This window comes from Aureobasidium melanogenum, assembly GCF_000721775.1.
Source record: "Aureobasidium melanogenum CBS 110374 unplaced genomic scaffold scaffold_18, whole genome shotgun sequence".
NCBI classification, from domain to species: domain Eukaryota; kingdom Fungi; phylum Ascomycota; class Dothideomycetes; order Dothideales; family Saccotheciaceae; genus Aureobasidium; species Aureobasidium melanogenum.
The window spans coordinates 121,857-140,561 of NW_024470070.1; the positions used below are offsets into that span (position 1 = coordinate 121,857).

At 50.6% G+C, this 18,705-nt stretch overlaps 9 protein-coding genes across 9 annotated transcripts; 4 read left to right on the forward strand and 5 right to left on the reverse strand.

The window, feature by feature from the left end:
* Positions 1-1,112: 1,112 nt before the first annotated feature.
* M437DRAFT_53702 (uncharacterized protein) lies at positions 1,113-2,062 on the reverse strand (the record flags this gene model as incomplete). Its single annotated transcript, XM_041022573.1, has 2 exons — positions 1,113-1,598; positions 1,649-2,062. 2 exons carry the CDS (start codon positions 2,060-2,062, stop codon positions 1,113-1,115), a joined length of 900 nt encoding a protein of 299 aa, XP_040877702.1.
* Positions 2,063-2,793: 731 nt separating this feature from the next.
* On the reverse strand, positions 2,794-3,734 carry M437DRAFT_77047 (aquaporin-like protein; the record flags this gene model as incomplete). Its single annotated transcript, XM_041026732.1, has 4 exons — positions 2,794-2,920; positions 2,979-3,063; positions 3,119-3,423; positions 3,478-3,734. 4 exons carry the CDS (start codon positions 3,732-3,734, stop codon positions 2,794-2,796), a joined length of 774 nt encoding a protein of 257 aa, XP_040877703.1.
* Positions 3,735-4,857: 1,123 nt separating this feature from the next.
* On the reverse strand, positions 4,858-6,867 carry M437DRAFT_67858 (DNA/RNA polymerase; the record flags this gene model as incomplete). Its single annotated transcript, XM_041025006.1, has 1 exon — positions 4,858-6,867. One exon carries the CDS (start codon positions 6,865-6,867, stop codon positions 4,858-4,860), a length of 2,010 nt encoding a protein of 669 aa, XP_040877704.1.
* A 552-nt stretch (positions 6,868-7,419) lies between these two features.
* On the forward strand, positions 7,420-7,746 carry M437DRAFT_77049 (uncharacterized protein; the record flags this gene model as incomplete). The annotated part of the gene is made up of 2 exons (XM_041026733.1): positions 7,420-7,634; positions 7,686-7,746. The coding sequence occupies 2 exons, from the start codon at positions 7,420-7,422 to the stop codon at positions 7,744-7,746; spliced, it is 276 nt and encodes a 91-aa protein (XP_040877705.1).
* A 653-nt stretch (positions 7,747-8,399) lies between these two features.
* On the forward strand, positions 8,400-9,892 carry M437DRAFT_86399 (putative septin AspA; the record flags this gene model as incomplete). Its single annotated transcript, XM_041028448.1, has 7 exons — positions 8,400-8,411; positions 8,481-8,550; positions 8,610-8,726; positions 8,784-8,871; positions 8,928-9,065; positions 9,124-9,591; positions 9,646-9,892. The coding sequence occupies 7 exons, from the start codon at positions 8,400-8,402 to the stop codon at positions 9,890-9,892; spliced, it is 1,140 nt and encodes a 379-aa protein (XP_040877706.1).
* Positions 9,893-10,234: 342 nt separating this feature from the next.
* On the forward strand, positions 10,235-11,180 carry M437DRAFT_53954 (tyrosine protein phosphatase 5; the record flags this gene model as incomplete). Its single annotated transcript, XM_041022608.1, has 3 exons — positions 10,235-10,498; positions 10,568-10,660; positions 10,716-11,180. The coding sequence occupies 3 exons, from the start codon at positions 10,235-10,237 to the stop codon at positions 11,178-11,180; spliced, it is 822 nt and encodes a 273-aa protein (XP_040877707.1).
* A 252-nt stretch (positions 11,181-11,432) lies between these two features.
* On the reverse strand, positions 11,433-14,090 carry M437DRAFT_77052 (uncharacterized protein; the record flags this gene model as incomplete). Its single annotated transcript, XM_041026734.1, has 1 exon — positions 11,433-14,090. One exon carries the CDS (start codon positions 14,088-14,090, stop codon positions 11,433-11,435), a length of 2,658 nt encoding a protein of 885 aa, XP_040877708.1.
* Positions 14,091-14,820: 730 nt separating this feature from the next.
* On the forward strand, positions 14,821-16,720 carry M437DRAFT_77053 (putative D-Xylulose kinase; the record flags this gene model as incomplete). Its single annotated transcript, XM_041026735.1, has 3 exons — positions 14,821-14,847; positions 14,901-14,931; positions 14,991-16,720. 3 exons carry the CDS (start codon positions 14,821-14,823, stop codon positions 16,718-16,720), a joined length of 1,788 nt encoding a protein of 595 aa, XP_040877709.1.
* A 311-nt stretch (positions 16,721-17,031) lies between these two features.
* M437DRAFT_67863 (uncharacterized protein) lies at positions 17,032-18,025 on the reverse strand (the record flags this gene model as incomplete). The annotated part of the gene is made up of 4 exons (XM_041025007.1): positions 17,032-17,553; positions 17,607-17,666; positions 17,717-17,927; positions 17,994-18,025. 4 exons carry the CDS (start codon positions 18,023-18,025, stop codon positions 17,032-17,034), a joined length of 825 nt encoding a protein of 274 aa, XP_040877710.1.
* Between the last annotated feature and the right edge of the window lie 680 nt (positions 18,026-18,705).

Below are 18,705 nucleotides of genomic sequence, written 5' to 3' on the forward strand. Positions count from 1 at the left end.
CAGTGATAGCGGCAATGACGGAAGACTCGGAGACGGCTGAGCACGAATGGATACTGGAGAGTGAGGGCGTGAATGAGAAGAATGAGGGCGGAGGCTTTTTGTGCTGGGAGAAGCATCCTTGTCAGCGCGTGGGACATTGTCGGAGTGTGCAGGTTGGACGACATACTCGGCCTTGAGGTCGACAGGCTTCTCTGGTGTGGCACACTGCAGGATCAGGCTTGGGTTGTCCAAGTGACTCGAAATCTCATGTCGTTTGTCGCTAGAATCACGATGGTCGACACTCTGCTCGCTGGTGGGAGGTGGTTGAGGTTGAGGGTCGAGTGCGGGAGCAGTGGTGATGCTGGCGCTGTTGCGGTTGCTGGCAGGCGGATTCGTGGACGGGCGCGTTGAGGCCTCGACAGCGTCGTGGAAGTGTTCGTCACTCTCTTCCTCGCGGATGCTGTCCTGGACACTAAACTTGGACGGACTCTTGAGGGCAGCGATGTGCGGAGTGGATGGACTGTAGTCGCGAGAAGTGCTTCTGCTGCCTGCTGGCGCTGCGTCTTGGTCGTGCTGTTGCGCCGGCTGAGGTTCTGCCGAGGAGCTGCCTGTGCTGTGTGAGCGCTTCAGCAGCCCTCGAAAGGTCGCCCGAAGTCCTGGCATTGTGAACAGGAGATGCTCCCTCGTTCCCACTGCTGTTCTGCTGTGTATCTCAAGTGTTTTTAATGTTTACGCGCAGCCGCAGCTGCCGGGGCTGTCGACTTACCGCTGATTGGGACTGCTCTCACTCGTCCAGAACTCACGGCTCGCCCAAAAGGCGCTTGGTCCTCCTTAATCTTCCCTCTCCTGTCATGGCCTGTCGCAAGACTGATACAGAACCACTCAAGACGTCAACAATACCCAACACTTACTCGCACACTCCTTCTATGTCTTTGCACCTCTTGTTGCACAATCTTGCTGACGCTGTGTCCTGATTCATCATGTTTGATCTGATGTTTTGCTTTTCCTATAGCTAACAAAGCTATACCCCCGATCCCATTTCACTCGCGTCGTACCTGGCAAGACTTGCCTGCGACATGCACTTCTCCTTGGCCCTGCACATGCATCCTCCCACTCCTAATTTTACATCCTCCTCAATCAACCTTTTGTGTGGCTGCTACGCCCAACCATTCGAGTTGGAACTCGTCATAGAAACCCTGGCACTTGGTCATCTCAAACTCGAGTCCTTCCACTGCTCCTGCTGCATCATCTGCTGCCTCATCCGAAATTGGCGACAACGCCATCTTCCAAGTATGCTTGTCACCAATGCGACGCCTTCCCAAATCCAGCTCTGCAGTCACTCTGTTCTTCTTGGGAACCCGCTGGATGAATTGCCAACCTCTGTCTTTGTACTTTTGGGTAAGGATGACGCCGTTGAAGTAGTCTGGTATGCGGGTAGGATATGACTGGCGTTTGGTGAAGGTAGCGTGTGGAAAGATGCTGTATGCGTGATTGTCTGTGATGACATTGACCAATGCAGTCGTGTAAGTCGATAGAGTAGAGTGAATGGGATGCTGATGAGTCAAGATGATTTCCAACCTGACAAGCTCGCCGTCGACATCCTTGTCGTACTGATGAACCTACCAACGGTGTCAGTGGTTATCAGCTTGCACCTTCCGAAGGAACGTACCATGTCGACATGAGTCCAGTTGTACTTTCCGACCTTACGAGAAGCAAGATCATATCCTTCGACTTCCTCCATGTAGCGACAAAACGCATCCGCTTTTTCTCCAACCTGCACACAGACATCTAGGTCCGAGCCATCCCAATGGACGCGATCCAGGAACTGCAAAGCAAAGCTTCCGGAGATGATTCCATCAACCTCCGCCAGTCTCTTTCTGAACCCAAGCGGGTCATCGACGAATCTTTTGAGTCGGTCATTGATGTCCCAGGCGCCCCTGTTGACCAGCTTCTGGTACAGAGGCGTGAGTGCGCGGCAAGTGCGAGTGAGTGCGATTATGTCTTGGATAGTGAGGTGCGCAGTGATGGCATTAAAGACTGGCGGGAACCTGTCCGTACCAAGTATGGTGGTGAGATCGGCCATGCTAAGAGTGTTGTTGGTCGCTTTGCCAGTGGATGATGAAGTGGTTCTTAGGGGTGCTGGGCAGTAGTTGTAAGATGATAACCCTTGAATTTGATCAGATCACTGCGACCTGTGAAAGAAACTGGCTCTACCAAGGTCAGAAGGCATAATGATGAAAACAGCAAGGCTATGTTTTTTTATGTGCTTGGTTTAGTTATTGGCGATTGAGCTGCTGTTTGCTTGTGATCAGCCAAAGCGAGGTGTGGCAATGACTGCGAGCCGTCGACCAGTGCACTTGATGTTGAAACTTCTCCAGCAATTTCTTTGCATCAATTCCACTCGATTGTAATGGCGTATCAGGTCAAAATGTATAATTACGGTCAGCAAAAGATCGATACAGCATGCGCCAGGGTGTGAGGCTCAGCAAAGAAGACATGGTAGCAGAAGCCAAGCTGTTGAGAACCGCAACAAACGCAAGATTTGATCAAAAGTAGTTTATTAATCGAGCAGAAGCGTAAGCAAGGGCAAAAACATAGCAGAAATCTTGAATAATTATTGGCGGCCGTAAATTCGTTATATAGTAGTGGTACACATCCCTTCGAACAACACCAGACCAACGACTGCCCATATAATGCAGTTTGTTTTGCCCGAACACCACCGTCTCCAGTCTATACCTGGTCTTACAATTCGTTTGTGCATCATTAGTCTCACTCGTATCTTCCGTCCTGGTTCTCATCAAACCATAAATGGTTTTACACAATCTCATCCGCACCAGCATCGTCCTGGTCAGGGTTTGCCTCCTCATAGTTGAAGTACTTGCAGAAGCGGTAGTAGCCTGCAGCGATCAGAGCACCCATGATTGGACCTATCCAGTAAATCCTACAGAGAAGTTATGGTCAGCGGGAGATCAAAGATTGGTAACGTCGATTTGACTCACCAGTGGGCATGATTGAAGCTGGCGGCAGCAATGCATGGACCGAACGATCTTGCAGGGTTCAAACTACCTCCAGTGTAGTAAACACCTAGTATGATGTGTCAGAGCTCTATAACAGTAGATTTTGAGCAACACCAGCTTACCTGCGAGCTCAGCAACAAAGAGAGCTAATCCAATACCGAGAGGAGCAAGGAACGTAGTCTTCGACTTCTCAGCCGCAAGCATGAGAACGGTAAAGACAAGGAAGGCTGTTAAGAACATCTCGAAGAATACGCCCTGTGCTTCAGACATGCCGGGAGCCAGAGTGGTACGTGTGGCGGCAATGTCACCTGGGATCATACAGCTCACCAAAGCAGCAGCGACCATGCCTCCGAGCAGCTGAGCTGGGAAGAGACACAGACCTCTGAACCAAGGGAGTTGGCCAGCGACGACCATGCCAAGTGTAACACTTTGACTCTAATTAGCAAACATAGTCTTGATTGTTGGATCAAGTTTAACTTACGCTGGATTGAAGAGTCCTCCACTAATTCTGAACAAGATCCACACGGCGACCAAAAGCGACATGCCATAGCTTAGAGAGATATAGACGACTGTTGAGGCACTGTTGCTTCCATTTGGGCCCTTGTCACTCGCTTGGTCAAATGCCATGAGCTGGCCTGCGAACGCGAAGTAGAGGAAGAAGAAGGTGCCGACGAACTCTCCAGTAGCAGCGATGAAATGGTTTTTGGCGGCATGGCCTTTACTCCTATCTCCAGCCATGGTCTCAAAAGGTTTCTCGACAGGTTTGCTAGGCATGATGGTGGCAGTAAGGCGAAGCTGAACACGAAAGTTGTTGATTTGACTGAGGACTTTCCTGTGCAAAGGATAAATCAAGCAGATATAGAACTGCCAACGAGAGATGAGGATTTTGTGACGATTCCTGTGCAAGCCATCCCGCTTGCGCAGCAGCATGACGTTGTCCAAGTAAGAGGGATAATGCTAGTCGTTTAACGGAAGACGGATCAGATTTGGGTGCATACCGCCCCGTTGCCGAAGCGTAGGGCTGGTAAACCCTGTACATAGCGTTCTTTGCAGTTCGATTGGCATGGCATGAACCTAGTGGGCGGAGAATGCGTTTCAGCAAAGTACGGGCTTGAGATGTCGATTCAACGATTGCACATCACTGGCGATACGCACTCGTGGCTCGAACATGTCGTCAGAGGGTGTTGTTAACGATTATCCCTGCATATCCATCGTGGAGCTCAGACATTCGCGATTCGAGCAGCCGCTGGCATCAAAGCCTCCATAGCGAAACCTGGTGTGGTCTGGGGGAAGAAGAGTTGACGCGTGCGGTCCGAAATCTTGGTCAAACATTCTGGGGATTCACAGAAGAACCATCGAGCTCAAACCTCCACGAAAGTTGATACAAAAATTGCCTTAGTCTTCTTCAACCAGACAACCCTGTTGGTACCTGAAATTGCTACTCCTATTCACATTCAGAAAACATAATCTCAACACGTCGGGACACAAGACGTTTTTGGCGTCTGCCGACATTACGCTGACTGGCGCTCCTGTAACAGTGAGTGGGTCGAAAAGAACAAGTTCGTGAGCGGGATGTTCACGGTCAGACTGTCCCGCAGTACAAAGGAACAATAATAGGATCGTGATATTGATAAGAGGCTCTTGATCGTTGCTCGCTAAAACGTGCTCCTGCATGCGCACGAGGCTGAGTGACGTAGTGTCATTTCCGCTCCACCATGGATCTTCTTCAGGAGTTCACTCGGCGACTCGTGCGGAGTCCAGCAACGTGCTTGATGGCGTGTCAAGCGCCGGCAAGTTGGAAGTTGGACAGTAAAGGATGATCAGGGAGAGTTCTTGATTTTCTAGAATATAGGGCTTGATCTTAACCAAACTTCAACTTCTTTTGACCTTTCTCTGCCTTCGGAACGCTTGGTGGTCGCCCTCGCCCTCTGTTCTTAGGTTGAGTACTCGTATTCGCACTTGAAGGCCGACTCTGTTCCCGCGATGCTGCATTTGCCCTTTCCTCCGCTGCAAGGTCAGCCGCCAGATCTTTTGCGAAATGCCAATCATCATGTTCGCCTTGTTCAGTGACGAGTAACATACTGTTACATCGAGAGCAAGTATACCGGTCAATGTCATCATCTGGACGTCCGCTTTGCTTATCTGCATGTGATTCAAACATATCGTCCGATGCTCCTTGTGCAGAAGGAGGTACTTCGAAGGGACTATGAGCCTCCGTCGCATCATCTTCCATGTGCAAATTTTGCTCATCTCTTTCGGAATGACCGCCTGAACTCTCTTGTCTGGCTCCGAAAAAGCGCTGTATGCCACTTCCCTCAACTCTTCTGCGCTTATTTGGAGGAGGAGTCTCCGGATTGCGTAGATCTGATGGTTCTTTTAGGGCAGCTGATATTGCTTTTGCTTCCTCGCCTCTCAGTAGAAACCCGCCAATACCTTTGTTGCCGGTCACACCTTCTTCAAAACCACTAACACTCAATGAGAGGTTTGCACACGGCCATGCTCGGCCTTCGGCAACGACCTGAGCAAGCAGTCCCTTGGCAAGGTCGAAAAGCAGAGTTTCATCCATTGTCTTTCCCATCGGAATAGAAGCCGACTTACTCCTGGTCTGTGCCCCTTGTCTATGGTACAGGTTGAGAGTCTTTGGTCGTCTTTTGTTTTCCAAGACGCCTTCTTCAACTAGTCGAGAGAAAATGTCGGCAACGAAAATGCGGATCCATCTCACAGCTGTGTCTAAGGTGTTAATAGAAGGTCGGAATGACTTAGCACTGAGCATCGACTTGATTTGCGTCCGAGGATTGACTTCACTGTGGTCTTCGCCACGAATGATGTTGTAGAGCCATGTACCAGTATCATCACCTATCTTTTTCTTGAGCTGTTCGATAGGTACTTCGAGCAACTCTTTGACTGTGTCTGTGCTGAATGCTGCGACAATCTCGTCTCCAAGTTTACCACCGAGATTCCTGATTTTGGTGAACTTGAAGTCACTCAAGAAGTGGTTTACAGCCCGGTTGCGGATGATGGTTTGCTGGTTCGGCTTTTTGTGAGCGGACCCGAGCTTCGCGAGCATCTTGTTTCGTGCAACTCCGGCCGAACATGTGTACTTCAGATCTTCGAAGATTTTGGCTCGAACACCTCGTATGATTTCAGAAGCGATGACCATAGCAACATCATCCCAGTCTGGATCGTCATCCTCAGTCTCGGATGAGTCCAAATCAATCAACGCATCAGTGTGCCACTCCAACGCAGTGGTTGGAGGTCGAGGTAGTTGTTCTGTGGGATCATCGTATGGTGCAGGACCTTTCAGTTCTGGGAATCTTTCGAGCATGATACCGTGAACATGAGTAGACAAATCCAAAAAGACCTCATCAATGCTGGCCTTCTCCACCTTAGAAATAGGAGCGGCTGGCAGATGGCCCTTGATCAAAGCCAGAATCCTCCTGCTCTCGAGTCTGTATGGGTCAAGGCTGACCTTGTGTGTCGCCATGTTCTTGAAAGAGTCTTCATGGTATGCCCACTTCTCATCTCCTTCTTTCCAAGTAGCGACGTGTTGCATGATCAGATCCGGGCACTGCTTGACTGCCTCGGTGATGGTGACATGTCGATTAAGCCCAAAGGCTCGTGCCGGGTAGTTGATTGCGATGAGTCCCTGCCACTGTTGAACGGCGAGTGGTTTATCCGGTGGGATACCTAAGCGGACCATTTCGCATTGTGCGTAAAAGGCATCGAGGTCGATGTGAGCGATGACACGCAGCGGACATGATGTAGAGGAGGACGCGAGTTGAGCCAAGTGTCGGTACGTGAATGCAGATTTACGGCGGCGCTGTGAACTCAGAGATACTGGAGACGACTCAAGGAAATTTGGCGAAGACATGTCAGCCTTGTGAGGACTATTCTTCAGTCCATGGATGAGCGACTCGCGTCACGCGTAAAGTGGCGATGTGTCGAGAGTAAAAACAAGGAGCCGATGCGACTTGACAATTCGAGTGTGACTAGACCAAAGCCGGTTGCATGGGCAATTTCAGAGCAGCGACTCGCAATATGATTCAATGGATGGTTCGAACAATGGTAGACCTTTTTCTTAGAGGAGAACGCGACGCGATGCCGTCATGAATCTTGGCCGTGCTGAAGGGTTCTGGTGAACATATCCAGACCGACGAGACTGTGTTATGATCCGATTGAATCTAATTGTGTTCGTCCCGAGAAACATGTTGAAGAAAAATCGAGGCTGCTCACTCTGTGCTAGAGCTACAAATCAGAGTATGAGGTCCTCAATGCTAAGATTCGAGAGATGAAAGACGTCATCAGGAAGATGGTGTCTCTTCAGTAACGTGCAAGTTGTAGACATCAATTCTATCAGTTCTTTCCATAATCATACTCCTACGCATCTCGAATCAATCTCCCAATCAATTGCAAACTATCTAACATGTCTCTTCGTTCCCCCACCTTCCTGATGGGACTAGCCAACCTGTTCGCGATTGGAGGTGCTACATATCATCTGCGAAGCCATCACATTTACAACCTTGAAGAGCACGAAGCACGAATGGACGAGCTCGAGGGAACATTGAGAGGCCACATTGGATTGATTGAAGAGTCTCTCGAGAGGTTGGAAGGCAAACAAATTACCAAAGGTCAAAAGACGTAAGTCGCAGCTTCCCCACTGCTTCAAGAAGCCTTATTGAACGTCGACAGCGAGGACCTGTACTCGAAGCGAGGACGAGACGAGAAGCAAGACAAGCAGAAGAAGCAATAGAGAAGACAAGCTGGACGGTTGTTTTGTATGATAGTGCTAGAGCTCCGCGACCGCAAGCAGACGAAACACGCTGTACTGAAGCATCATTTACAACATAGATAGTCCTATCGGACTCTCATTGGAAGCTCCTCGGCTCTGCATGCTTTCGTGAACGAATTCAAGGCATGCTGAAGGATAGCGGGTCAGACGAGAGAGGGCCGAAAAAACGGTTAGAGCTCCCGGGAGTAAGAGTCTGTCATGCTGGAGCTGTAGAAATGCACCAATGTTTTCAGATTGAGGGATTGTCCAAGGAGAGAAGAGAGTTTGGCGGCTCTCTCTGGATATTGGCCTTTTTCTGAAGAGTATTGTGCATTTCTACATGCTCACATGTCGTAGCTTGGCAGTTGAAGACAGGTCATGCAGGAACACGACTGCCATGTGAATGCTATGCCCCCATGATTTTGGGGAGTGGAAGTGGAAGTTTGGCCCGTGCGGAAGGAGCAAGGGTCTCGGATCCCCCTTTGCTGGCTACACCTCCCCCATACCGTGACAAGAAGCAACCACTGCAGACAGCAATTGCTTCCCGCATCTGAATACGTCGCCTTCACCACACTCGTTCATTGGATTTCTTTGTCGCCAACCACTCGATTCGAGTCCCACAACCTCAGCACAGCATGTCTTCCTATGTGCGTGCGCTCCCAGCTCGACGTCGCTGTCTCTCGCGTGTCTAATGGCGCCTACTGACACAGCCACAGATCAGGCGCAAGAAGAATGTCAAGAAGGGTATCCAGTTCTGCATCATGGTCTGCGGTGCATCTGGAACTGGTGAGCCGAATCAAGACCCTCCAACGTCCATCTCCGTCAACTAATCAATCGCGCCTCAGGCCGTACCACCTTCGTCAACACACTCTGCGGCAAGAGTGTCCTCTCTGGTGTCGAACATGATGACCCTGCCAATGCACACATCGAAGGCGGTGTCCAAATAAAGCCCGTCACCGTCGGTACGATATCAACACCTACCTTGTCGCCACTACCCTGATGCTCACAATTGTCTGCAGAGCTCGAACTTGATGAGGAGGGTACTCGTATCTCGCTGACCGTCGTCGACACCCCTGGATTCGGTGACCAGATTGACAATGAATCAAGGTGCTTATTATTCGCCTGCAACAAAATCAATGGCTTCAGCTGACACGCATACCCAGCTTTGGCGAAATCGTCGGCTACCTCGAGCGCCAGTACGACGACATTCTCGCAGAGGAGTCCCGTATCAAGCGTAACCCCAGATTCCGCGATAACCGTGTCCACGTTCTGCTTTACTTCATCACACCCACCGGTCACGGGTATGCACATCTCTCCTACTACCCGCTTGTCCGATCACTTCTGACCTCTTCCTACCAGTCTCCGTGAACTCGACATCGAACTCATGAAGCGCCTTTCACCTCGCGTCAACGTCATCCCTGTCATCGGAAAGGCCGATTCCCTGACCCCCGCCGAGCTTGCAGAGACCAAGAAACTTGTCATGGAGGACATTGAACACTACCGCATCCCCGTCTACAACTTCCCCTATGACATTGAGGAGGATGACGAAGACACTGTCGAGGAGAACGCCGAACTCCGTGGACTCATGCCATTCGCTATCGTCGGATCAGAGGACACTGTTGAGATCGGAGGTCGTGTTGTCAGAGCTCGTCAATACCCCTGGGGACTGGTCGAGGTGGACAACCCGCGCCACAGCGATTTCCTGGCCATTAGGAGTGCCCTGCTTCACAGCCATTTGGCCGACCTGAAAGAGATTACACACGACTTCCTCTACGAGAACTACCGCACAGAGAAGCTTAGTAAGAGCGTCGAAGGCGGAGCCACTGCGTACGTAACCCAGGATATAGCATTGTTATGGGCAGAAACTAACGGTCTTGGCAGCGATCACTCACTCGCTCCGGAAGACCTGGCGTCACAATCAGTCCGCCTTAAGGAGGAGCAGCTGCGCCGCGAAGAAGAGAAGCTCAAGGAGATCGAACTCAAGGTACAGCGCGAGATCAACGAGAAGCGACAGGAGTTGTTGGCCAGAGAGAGCCAGCTGCGCGAGATCGAGGCACGCATGCACAGAGAGCAGAGCGCTGCGCTCAGCGTCAACGACACCGAGTCGACTGAGGCCGGTGCCGCCTAAGAAGTTTTACAAAAGCAAACCATGTCAAGTGTCAGTCTACCACATGGGCTTCTGTCCTGAGGGCTCGCGGGAAGAGTCCGTCTTTTCGTTTCGTTGTTCTTTCTCTGTTGGTTGCGCAAAGTATTCCCCCCTGATATTGCTGTATTCAAAGAAGGCCTACCTTTAGTCTGTAATATTACCTTCAAAAGCACTTCATCCAATCGTCTGTTCTCAATGATACCTCGGTCATCCGGCTAGATAGCAGAGGAGGCATGTGAATCTTGGCATTTAAACCACGCAGGTGTTCGCTGATGCCACATCTTTCGTGTTAGCCAAATCACATTTACGCACACAAAATCAGTCATGGCCGAACTAGTCGACAAGGCACCCGAGCTGCCTCCCCCATTCGTAAACGTAACAGGCATCGCCAACTTCCGCGACATTGGCGGCTACAGCACATCCTCGGAACAGCAACAATCCATCCGCTCAGGTCTCGTCTACCGATGCGCCGACCCCACCAAAGTCCAACCCGATGGCCTCGCGAAACTCAAAGAGCTGGGAGTGAAGAAGGTCTTTGACTTGCGCAGTGTCCCCGAGATCTCCAAGCAAGGGCCCGAATGGGCTGGTGTTGCAGTAGAGAAACAGGTGTTCACCACAAGAGCTGAAGGAGATGAAACTCCTGTGGGCGCAGATGAGATTGAGAGGATATGGTGTCCGGTGTTCAAGGATACTGACTACGGGCCTGAGCAAGTAGCCATCAGGTTCCAGTACTATGCGAGCGGCAGTGAGGTATGCACCTCCCCTCTGTGTCTCTCGCTTGTAGGAATGCAGACTAACCAAAGAGCCACAACAGGGTTTCGTAAAAGCATACTCAGACATCATGACACACGGCAAAACCGCATACAAAACCATCCTCACGCATCTGGCTCAACCAAACCCTTCTCCGTGTATAATCCACTGCACGGCAGGAAAAGACCGCACAGGCATTATAGTCGCTCTCTTGTATCTCCTCTGCTATGTGCCCTCCGACACAGTTGCTAAAGAATACTCCCTTACCGATACTGGACTACAGCACATGGTGCCTTTGTTCACCGAACGCTTGCTCAAGAATCCTGCTCTAAAGGGTAGCGCCGAGGGAATCAAGGAGATGATCTCTGCTCAACCAGACAAGATGATGGCCACCATTGACATGATTCAGCGTGTTTATGGTAGTGCAGAGGGCTATGTCAAGGATGTGGTGGGCTTGAATGATGAACAGATTGCGCAGATCAGGAAGAATCTTTTATCGGACGAGAAGGCTGTCTTTTAGACATTCCTAATCAGCTTCTCTGGGATCAGAAGAACTTCACGAGGAACTGAATTGATAGACAAATCGTAATTATAGACTTTCTCATTGATGCTTCTGGAAGCTGTTATCTAATAATGCTACTGATGCTTTCGTCAATCGATACTTTCGTTATTCATGCTGTCGTTATTCGTTGCTCGTTGTGACACTGAGCGCATTTGACACGATGCTGTCCGCTCATGCACCCTTCCTTCAATACGCTCCAATCATGATCTTTCATCCCTGCCAACGCACTCTCTCGCTTCTGAGAAGGTTAACCAGCTCGACTGGCAACATTTCCTTCTCACCCAGACCCAATCCACCGAACCTCTCCATGGCTTCGGCCGCATAGAGATGAAGGGTCCAGCGCCAGTAGACGTCCATGGCAGTGAAGTGGGGTTTGATGTGCTTAGATGTGCGGAACTCGAGTGGGAGAGTGTTCAATGCATACTCGATGAAGCGAGTGTACACCAGACTCTCGATTGTGGGCGAATCCAGAAGGCGGTCGTAAGCAGCTTTGAGATACGGAGAAGTCTCCTCGCGAAAGCGAACAAATTCTTCGAAAGAGAAGAACTTCTCTGCGTCACATCCATGGGGCACCTCAACAAAGTGCTTGGATCTGTTCTTCTCGAACGCTCGCTTGTAGTCGTCATACTCCTCCTCGTCCTGCTCCCAAGCAATTTCGAGAATGTCATTGGGTTGAGTTTCAGAGTTCTCACGAGCAGTCATGAGTGGTATGAAAGGGTTGCGCAGCTCAAGACCGCCGAGCTCAACAGGCCAATACAGGAAGACATTGGCAATGTGCTTGGTCCCGAAACGCTCTTCAATGACGGACTTGAGGTAAGAGGTGACATCCTCGCAGCCAGTAGTGTTGTCGTCGTCCTCGAAGAGCTTTTTCTGGATGTACTTGAAGGTGGAGAATACCATGTCGAGATGCTCGATGCCAAGGCAGTTGGCAGGATGTCCAAAGTTGTTTCCCAAGAATCGGCCCATGTAGCTGTTCCAGGCCTGAACATAAGAGAAGACCGAGCGACACTGCGCAAATTGGAGGCGCATCTCAGCGATGTGCTGATCAACGTTGGCCATGTCAACGACCCAGCGTCCCTTGACAGGATCCAAGACCAGGAAGCCCCATCTTACAGGCCCTTTGGGAAGGGAGCTCGAAGGCTTTTCACCCTTGTCGCTCACATGAACAGTTCCAGTCTTCTCCTCATTCAATGCTAGACCCATGACTTTTGTGAACTTCTTGATAGCTTCCCAGGCGACCTCGCAGTCTCCCTTCTGACCCCAGAACCAGACGTCATCATGGAAGCGGTAGAGCTGACAACGACCCTTGGTTGCCTTGCTGACGGCAAAATCGAGGCAGGCGAGTATTATCTCGCCGAACACATCGCTGAGTGTTTGACTGATAGGAACACCACAAACACGTGTACGAGGCTCCGAGTTGGGGCCGTCCTGGGGGAAGATAAGTGACATGGAGAGATACTTCTTGAAGAATTCAATGTAGGAGTCCTCAATACCCAAAAAGCTCAGGACAGTGAAGATGGTGCTGTGAGGAAGACTGGGACCGAACCACTTGAAGTCGGTTTGACAGAGGGTGAAGCTTCCATAGACCTTGCGCTGAACCATAAGCTCGGTCGTAGCCAATCTGAGAAGGGTCTGCTTGATCTCGAGAGGCGACTTCTTGTCAGAGTCTCCATCGTCCGAGTCGTCGGAAGCGTTGTAGTCACGACTGACTTCCTCGATCTTATCGGGAAGCTGTGTCAAAAAGAAATCGTTCTGGAACTGGTCGCGACGGGCCTGGAGAACCGAGTTCTGGTGGTTGACCTTGTTCTCGCCTCCAAGATAGAAGGCGAAACGGGCATGGTCCTTGGAGGACATTGCACTGTGAGCAGACTTTGGCCATGCTTTGGAGCGAATGAAAGCTTTGAAGATAGCCTTCGAAGACACTGCAAATCGAGTGCCGATGTACTGCAAGAGAAGAGCTTGGTGGATCTCAGGGTTCATGTAAACTCTGTACTTTCCATTGATCTGCTTTCTCATCTGAGTGGGAGTTGGTGAAGGCTTCCAGGACCAATCACCCAGGTTTGCAATCTCCATGTTGATGACATCGGCGACCTCTGTGAGCACACCCTTGCCAGCGTTGCTGAGTGCGATCAATTCATCTCTCTTGCGACCGCTGAGCAGATCGGCACTGAGGACAGCCTTGATAGCTTGCTCAACATCCTCACTGGAGCAAGTGTTGGTTGTGACAGTCCACTTGTTGAAGGCAATATGAAGATGATCGAAAGCAGTTTTGTGGACTTTCTTTTTCTGCTGAGGCTCAATGAAGAGGTCGGAGAGGTAAGCCTCAATGGCATCTGTGTCTGTTTGACGCTCGGTGAAGACGAAAGAGTCCCACTCCTGACGCTGGCGATACATCTCCTCACGACCAACCTGGACCGACTCGAAGCTCTCGGTATCCGAAGACTCTGCAGTGCTGTCACCTCCAAAAGGCGAACCAAGAAGAAGGTTGGCATCGTTTGGCTTATCGACCCATTCGGTAGCAAGGCGTGAGAACAAGTCCGTGTACTCGAATTTGTTAGACTGGATGGTAAGGAGACGTTCAAGATCGGCCTGCCAAGCTGAAGGAAGAGCCGATGGAATGGAAGCATCAAAGGTGGACTGGATCAGCATCTGACTGGTGTTGGACAATGAGAATCCACCGTTCGAAGCCTGGGCAGTTGTTGACTTGAGACCGAGCTTTTTTAGGCCGTCAAGGAGCGTTTGGATGGGATCACTGCTCTTTTGAGTTTGAGCGAGGAGCTCAGCCTTGCGTTCTTCGAAAGCCTGTCGCCGATCGGCCAGTTGAGAACGCTTGTAGTTGGTGACATCGCGCAGCACTCTAGAAGCCATCTTGGGCAACTGAGAGATGGCTCAAGGTAGATGATTGATGGATGAAGGAGCGGGAAAGAGGATGAGAGAGATTTGGAGGGTTGACTTCCAGATTCTCTAAAGCGGATGTAAGAAGGAAATGAGAAGGCACGCTGCACATGTACTTATAGCTCTTGCCAGACAATACCTGCAACCAAGATGGCAAACGCAGGAAGATTCACGGTGGTCGTATCGGGAAGGATCTGGTCTGAGCGACCACCTTCCGCTGAAAGAAGACACAACACTTGCTTGAGACCTGCGAAACTTGAACGTTTGCAGTTTGCTAATGGTTTCTCGTCGGTGCCTTTCTCACAGTGACGGTGTCTCTCTTTGGAGTCTTGGTCAAAAAAGGGTTGCGACGATCCGAGCAGCACTACGTCATAGTTATTCAACATTTTGGTAGATTGTTATGCTCAACGAGCAGAACAGAAGAAGACATTGTGAGTCGGTATAGATTCAGGCGTGAGAAAGAGACACAAGAGGACGAGGTTGAAAGGCAGATTCAATAATTACCATAGGGGCTAAAGTGGTGTTGTTTGTATAGGGGAGCTGAATTTATCCATCACATTTACCCGCCCCGGAAGACCACCGGATGGCCCTGGTTAAGTCATTTGCCCTTGCTGACTTATCTTTTGTGGATCATTGAAATAAGAAGAATCGGTCGGCGGCGAGAACAAGAGTTTCCATTCAATCATTCTCTCAAACACACATCATGGCAGGAACAGGACCTTTGTACATGGTACGAGCTTCAATGAAGAGAAAGCGCAACTGTTTGCTGACTTCTAATGCCAGGGCTTCGACCTTTCCACACAACAGCTCAAAGGTTCGGAGACACCGCTTCCTAAGTAATTGTGACGTTTCAATTGACTCTGAGACCTACAGGTGTTGTCGTGGATTCACAGCTGAAGCACAAGCATGAAGCCAAGGTCGACTTTGATGCTGACTTTGGCGAGAAGTACGGTATCGAGAAGGGTGTTTTGACAAACCCTTCAGAAGGCGAGATTTATGCGCCCGTGGGCATGTGGCTTGAGGCTGTAGATTTGGTGCTATCAAGACTAAGAGAAGATGGTCTTGACTTCTCGCGAGTGAAAGGTGTGTCTGGAGCGGGCATGCAGCACGGAACTGTTTTCTGGAGTCAACAAGCCGAGAGCTTACTTTCAAGCCTGGACGCAAACAAGTCACTAGTCGAACAACTGGAGCCCAGTGCACACAAGGATGAGCGTAAGGGCGCTTTCAGTCACCCAGACAGCCCCAATTGGCAGGACCACTCAACCCAGAAGCAATGCGATCTGTTTGATGCTGAGCTCGGAAGCCCGGAAACTTTGGCCGACGTGACTGGCAGCAAAGCCCACCATCGTTTCAGTGGACCTCAAATCATGCGATTCAAGTCCAAGTACCCGGAGCACTACAAGGAGACATCTCGCATTTCGCTCGTTTCGTCGTTCCTCGCATCGGTATTCCTTGGCAAGTTTGCGCCTATCGACATCAGCGATGTTACTGGTATGAACTTGTGGCATATCAAGGAGGGCAAGTGGAACGAGAAGTTGCTGGCTCTGGCAGCAGGCAGCACAGAGGGCGTTGCTGAGCTCAAACAGAAGCTCGGCCATGTTCCTGAAGATGGTGGTGCTAGTTTCGGTCAAATCAGCAAGTACTTCGTACAGCGCTATGGATTTGCTCAGGACTGCAACATCATCCCAATGACAGGAGATAACCCTGCAACTATCCTCGCTCTTCCTCTCCAGGCTTCGGATGCCATGGTCTCGCTGGGCACATCAACAACTTTCCTCATGAGCACACCGCAGTACAAGCCCGATCCTGCATACCACTTCATGAACGACCCTACAACCGCCGGCTTATATATGTTCATGCTCTGCTACAAGAACGGTGGCCTCGCGCGTGAGCATGTCCGCGACGCAATCAACGGTAATAAGACCGACCGCTCATGGGACAAATTCAACGAAGTTGCCCTTGCCACTCCTCCCATGAACCAAAAGTCTCCCTCCGAGCCCATGCGCATGGGTCTCTACTTCCCTCGTCCTGAGATTGTACCCAACGTCCCCGCCGGCCAATGGCGCTACGAGTACGACCCATCCTCCAACAAGCTGAACAAGATTTCCGCAGAGCAAAGCGTAGATGCTGATGCTCGCGGCATCGTCGAGTCGCAAATGCTCTCGCTGCGTCTGCGTTCTGCAGCCCTGGTATCTGGCCACGAGATTAACGGTGAAAAGCTACCTCCCCAGCCTCGTCGTGTGTACCTCGTTGGCGGTGGCTCTGCTAACCCTGCTATTGCACGTATCATCGGTGACGTCTTGGGAGGAGCCGAGGGCATTTACAAGCTCGACATTGGTGGCAACGCATGCGCTCTGGGAGGTGCCTACAAGGCCGTCTGGGGCTGCGAGCGTCGTGGCAAGCAAACCTTCGAAGAGCTTGTCGGCGAGCGATGGAACGAGGACGCCTTTGTCAAGAAGGTCGCCGATGGCTACCGCAAGGGCGTGTTCGAAAAGTACGGTGAAGCACTCAGGGGTTTCGACGCCATGGAAAGGGAGATCGTCAAGGCCACTTCGGAAGGTGCAAGGGACAACGCAGATGTCTTCATGGAGCCCAAGAACTAACACTGCACAAACAAAAAAGAATGATAACGTGGTACGTAGGCTGTTAATGTAATTCTCAGATTATGCAAGTGCTTCAAGGTCTTTTGTATATGACTTGGAGGTGGTGCCACCTGACAGCGGCTTCATACGCTCACCAAGCTTAGCGAGAAGCATCTCGTATACCGCCAGTTTTTTGCAACGCTTCCGTGAAGACAAGCTTTCGGAAAATGGTGGGAGAATTTCGTGAAATGAATTACCTGATTATCCATAAAAGCTGACTGCTAGAACGAAAATTATAAAAGAGATTCGTATCATGGGGTTCCTTCAACCGATCACTCTTGTGGCTCCTCGGTCTCTTGTTGACCGTCCTCGTTGTCTTCGCCATCATCTTGCTCATCATCCTCGGCACCTTCTTCGGCCTCGCTACCATCGTTCTCGTCGTCGTTCTCTTCACCATTCTGCTCGCTGCTCTGGTCCTCATCTTGTTGGCCATCGTTCTTTTGAGCTTTGGCCTGCTCAGAGTCCTCCAGGATAGGCTTGACCGGGTCTTGTCTGGCGTCTGGGATGCTCTCCTTCTCAAGGTTCCATTTCTGCATAGCAATGATGATGTCGACAGCAAGCTGGCCGTTCTTTCTGAGAGCCTTGTCCCATTGCGGTGGCATGCCTGATTCGCTAGTGACGAGGTTTCTGGCAACACTGCTGATGAGCAACTGGCGCATAGGAGATTCGAGGTCGGTGTTGGCGTAGATGTACTGCACGCGGCGGAGGGCAGGGTAGGTGTCAGACTCCTTGTACCAGTTGCGAACGCTCTTGAGGACTTCGAGGGTCAGATCACGGATTTCCCACTTCTCGGCCTATGGTTGCTGTTAGCTCTGGCCAGGTCTTAACATCAACAAGGCAGACTTACCATCAAGTACAAATCCAGCAGAAGCGTTAGGTCCTTCTCTGATTCAGGAGTGGGGGTGTGCTACGCTCGTTAGCGTATTTCAGCGGCAGAGTCAATGATACACGACTCACACCGCTGTAGAGCCACCCGACAAACATACGGAATGGCTCTGGTTCTTCATCCGGAAGTCCATAGGAACTTTGAGTTTGGCGAGTTCTGTTTTCCTTGCTGTAGAAAATGTTGCGGAAGAACTTGCTGCGATAGCAAAGCAGCTTCTCGTGCAAGACCCATTTCGTGTTCTCCTGGCCAATGTAGAGATCGACCATCTCACGAGACAACAGCCTAGATGACTGCTGTTAGCATTTTTGGCTTTCTTGCGGAACCAGACTTGAGCCGCGTGAGACGTACTCGTGAAGAGGCTTGTCCTGATGTTCTGCCATTTTGATGGTATGATGTTATTTTCTCAAGATAGAAGAGTAATCGGATACGAATGTCAAAGGACTCAAAAGACTTCAGAGAAGTAGAGAAGAACGAGGGAACAGGGATATTTATCTAAGCAGGGAATAACTTGTGGCTTGACCAAGGTCCTCGAGGGAAAGAATGAGGCGCAGGCACGGCAGACATGTCTTGAAAAGAATGGCTGGGGATCGATCGTGTTACTGTACAGAGCAGGGATGGTATGTATTGTGAAGCATTCTTGCGTCACTCTGCAGGGGGAACGTCACTGGCAAGCCGAAACTTGGACAGCGGGGCTGGCTTTTGCTTCATCTTCTCCCGCTGTCTTCCACGTGAGGATCTTCTTACTCTCCTGATGATCGCGGAACGTCTATCACGAATTGTCTGACAGTAAGGTATTCACCTGCACCCTATCAATAAAGTTTTGAGGATGGTCCGCCGAGGTGAGCAAGCTTTTCGAAAACCCCAGGACGTTGGCGGCGCCCTGACCACCCGAGACAATCCATCGACCAGTCTTTCAGCCATTATGCTAAGAGTCTAGCATTTCAAGGATTTATTGTCTGCGAAAAAGAGGATTGTACAGTGTGATTGAATGCCAAATCAAACATCGTAGTCAAAGACTCAACAATCGTCGTGAGAACCTTCGGTATGAGCAGCGATGCGA